Raw genomic sequence first — 575 nt, 5'->3', positions numbered from 1 at the left:
GCAGCTGCCCCGCTGGGCTGGCTCCCTCATGCCCCTGCCCAGGGCCCCAGGAAGAGCTCATCACCATGGCACCCACCCAGCCTGGGCCGTTGGCATGGCAACAGGCCTCCTGGCACCCCCGGGGTTGGCACCGCTGTCTCTGGGGGCCAGCTGGCCGGGGGAGGGGAGGAGTTGGCACTGGGCACATGTGAGTGGTGGCAGGCTAGGAGGGGGCCTCTTACCCTGTCCCCCCATCACCCAGCAGGTAGTACATCCTGCCGCCCACACACGGGCTTGGGGCCCAGCTAGAGGGAGGTGGGAGCCGCTGGGAGGAGCCGGAGGAGCCCCCTGCTAGGACGGCAGGGGCTGGGTGGGTCGGGGCCGGGCAGTCCCAGGCCCACATCCCGCCACGCACCCACGGTGTTTCCTGCCTCTGAGCACCAGCAGACGGGGAGGGGAGGCCTCGGGCTGGGGCTCACCTGGCGCCTCTCCCCCAGATCACCTGCTGGCTGACGCCTACTCTGGCCACGAAGGATCCCCCGAGATGCAGCCCGCGCCCCAGAACAAGCGCCGCCTCTCGCTGGTCTCCAACGGCC

The 575-nt window shown here is 71.0% G+C and overlaps 1 protein-coding gene across 1 annotated transcript in view; it reads left to right on the top strand.

Annotated features, from left to right (window-relative positions):
• Nucleotides 1-94: 94 nt before the first annotated feature.
• Nucleotides 95-575, top strand: part of NSMF (NMDA receptor synaptonuclear signaling and neuronal migration factor) — an 8,407-nt gene continuing 7,926 nt past the window's right edge. Inside the window, exons 1-2 of the mRNA XM_015572351.1 lie at nt 95-187; nt 335-572. Of these exons, the coding sequence (XP_015427837.1) occupies nt 95-187; nt 335-572 (331 nt within the window). The remainder of the gene's footprint in view (nt 188-334; nt 573-575) is intronic.

Source organism: Myotis davidii, unplaced genomic scaffold, assembly GCF_000327345.1.
Source record: "Myotis davidii unplaced genomic scaffold, ASM32734v1 scaffold609, whole genome shotgun sequence".
Classification (NCBI taxonomy): domain Eukaryota; kingdom Metazoa; phylum Chordata; class Mammalia; order Chiroptera; family Vespertilionidae; genus Myotis; species Myotis davidii.
Note: the sequence above shows the minus strand (reverse complement) of the source record. Positions and strands in the feature narration are given on the sequence as shown.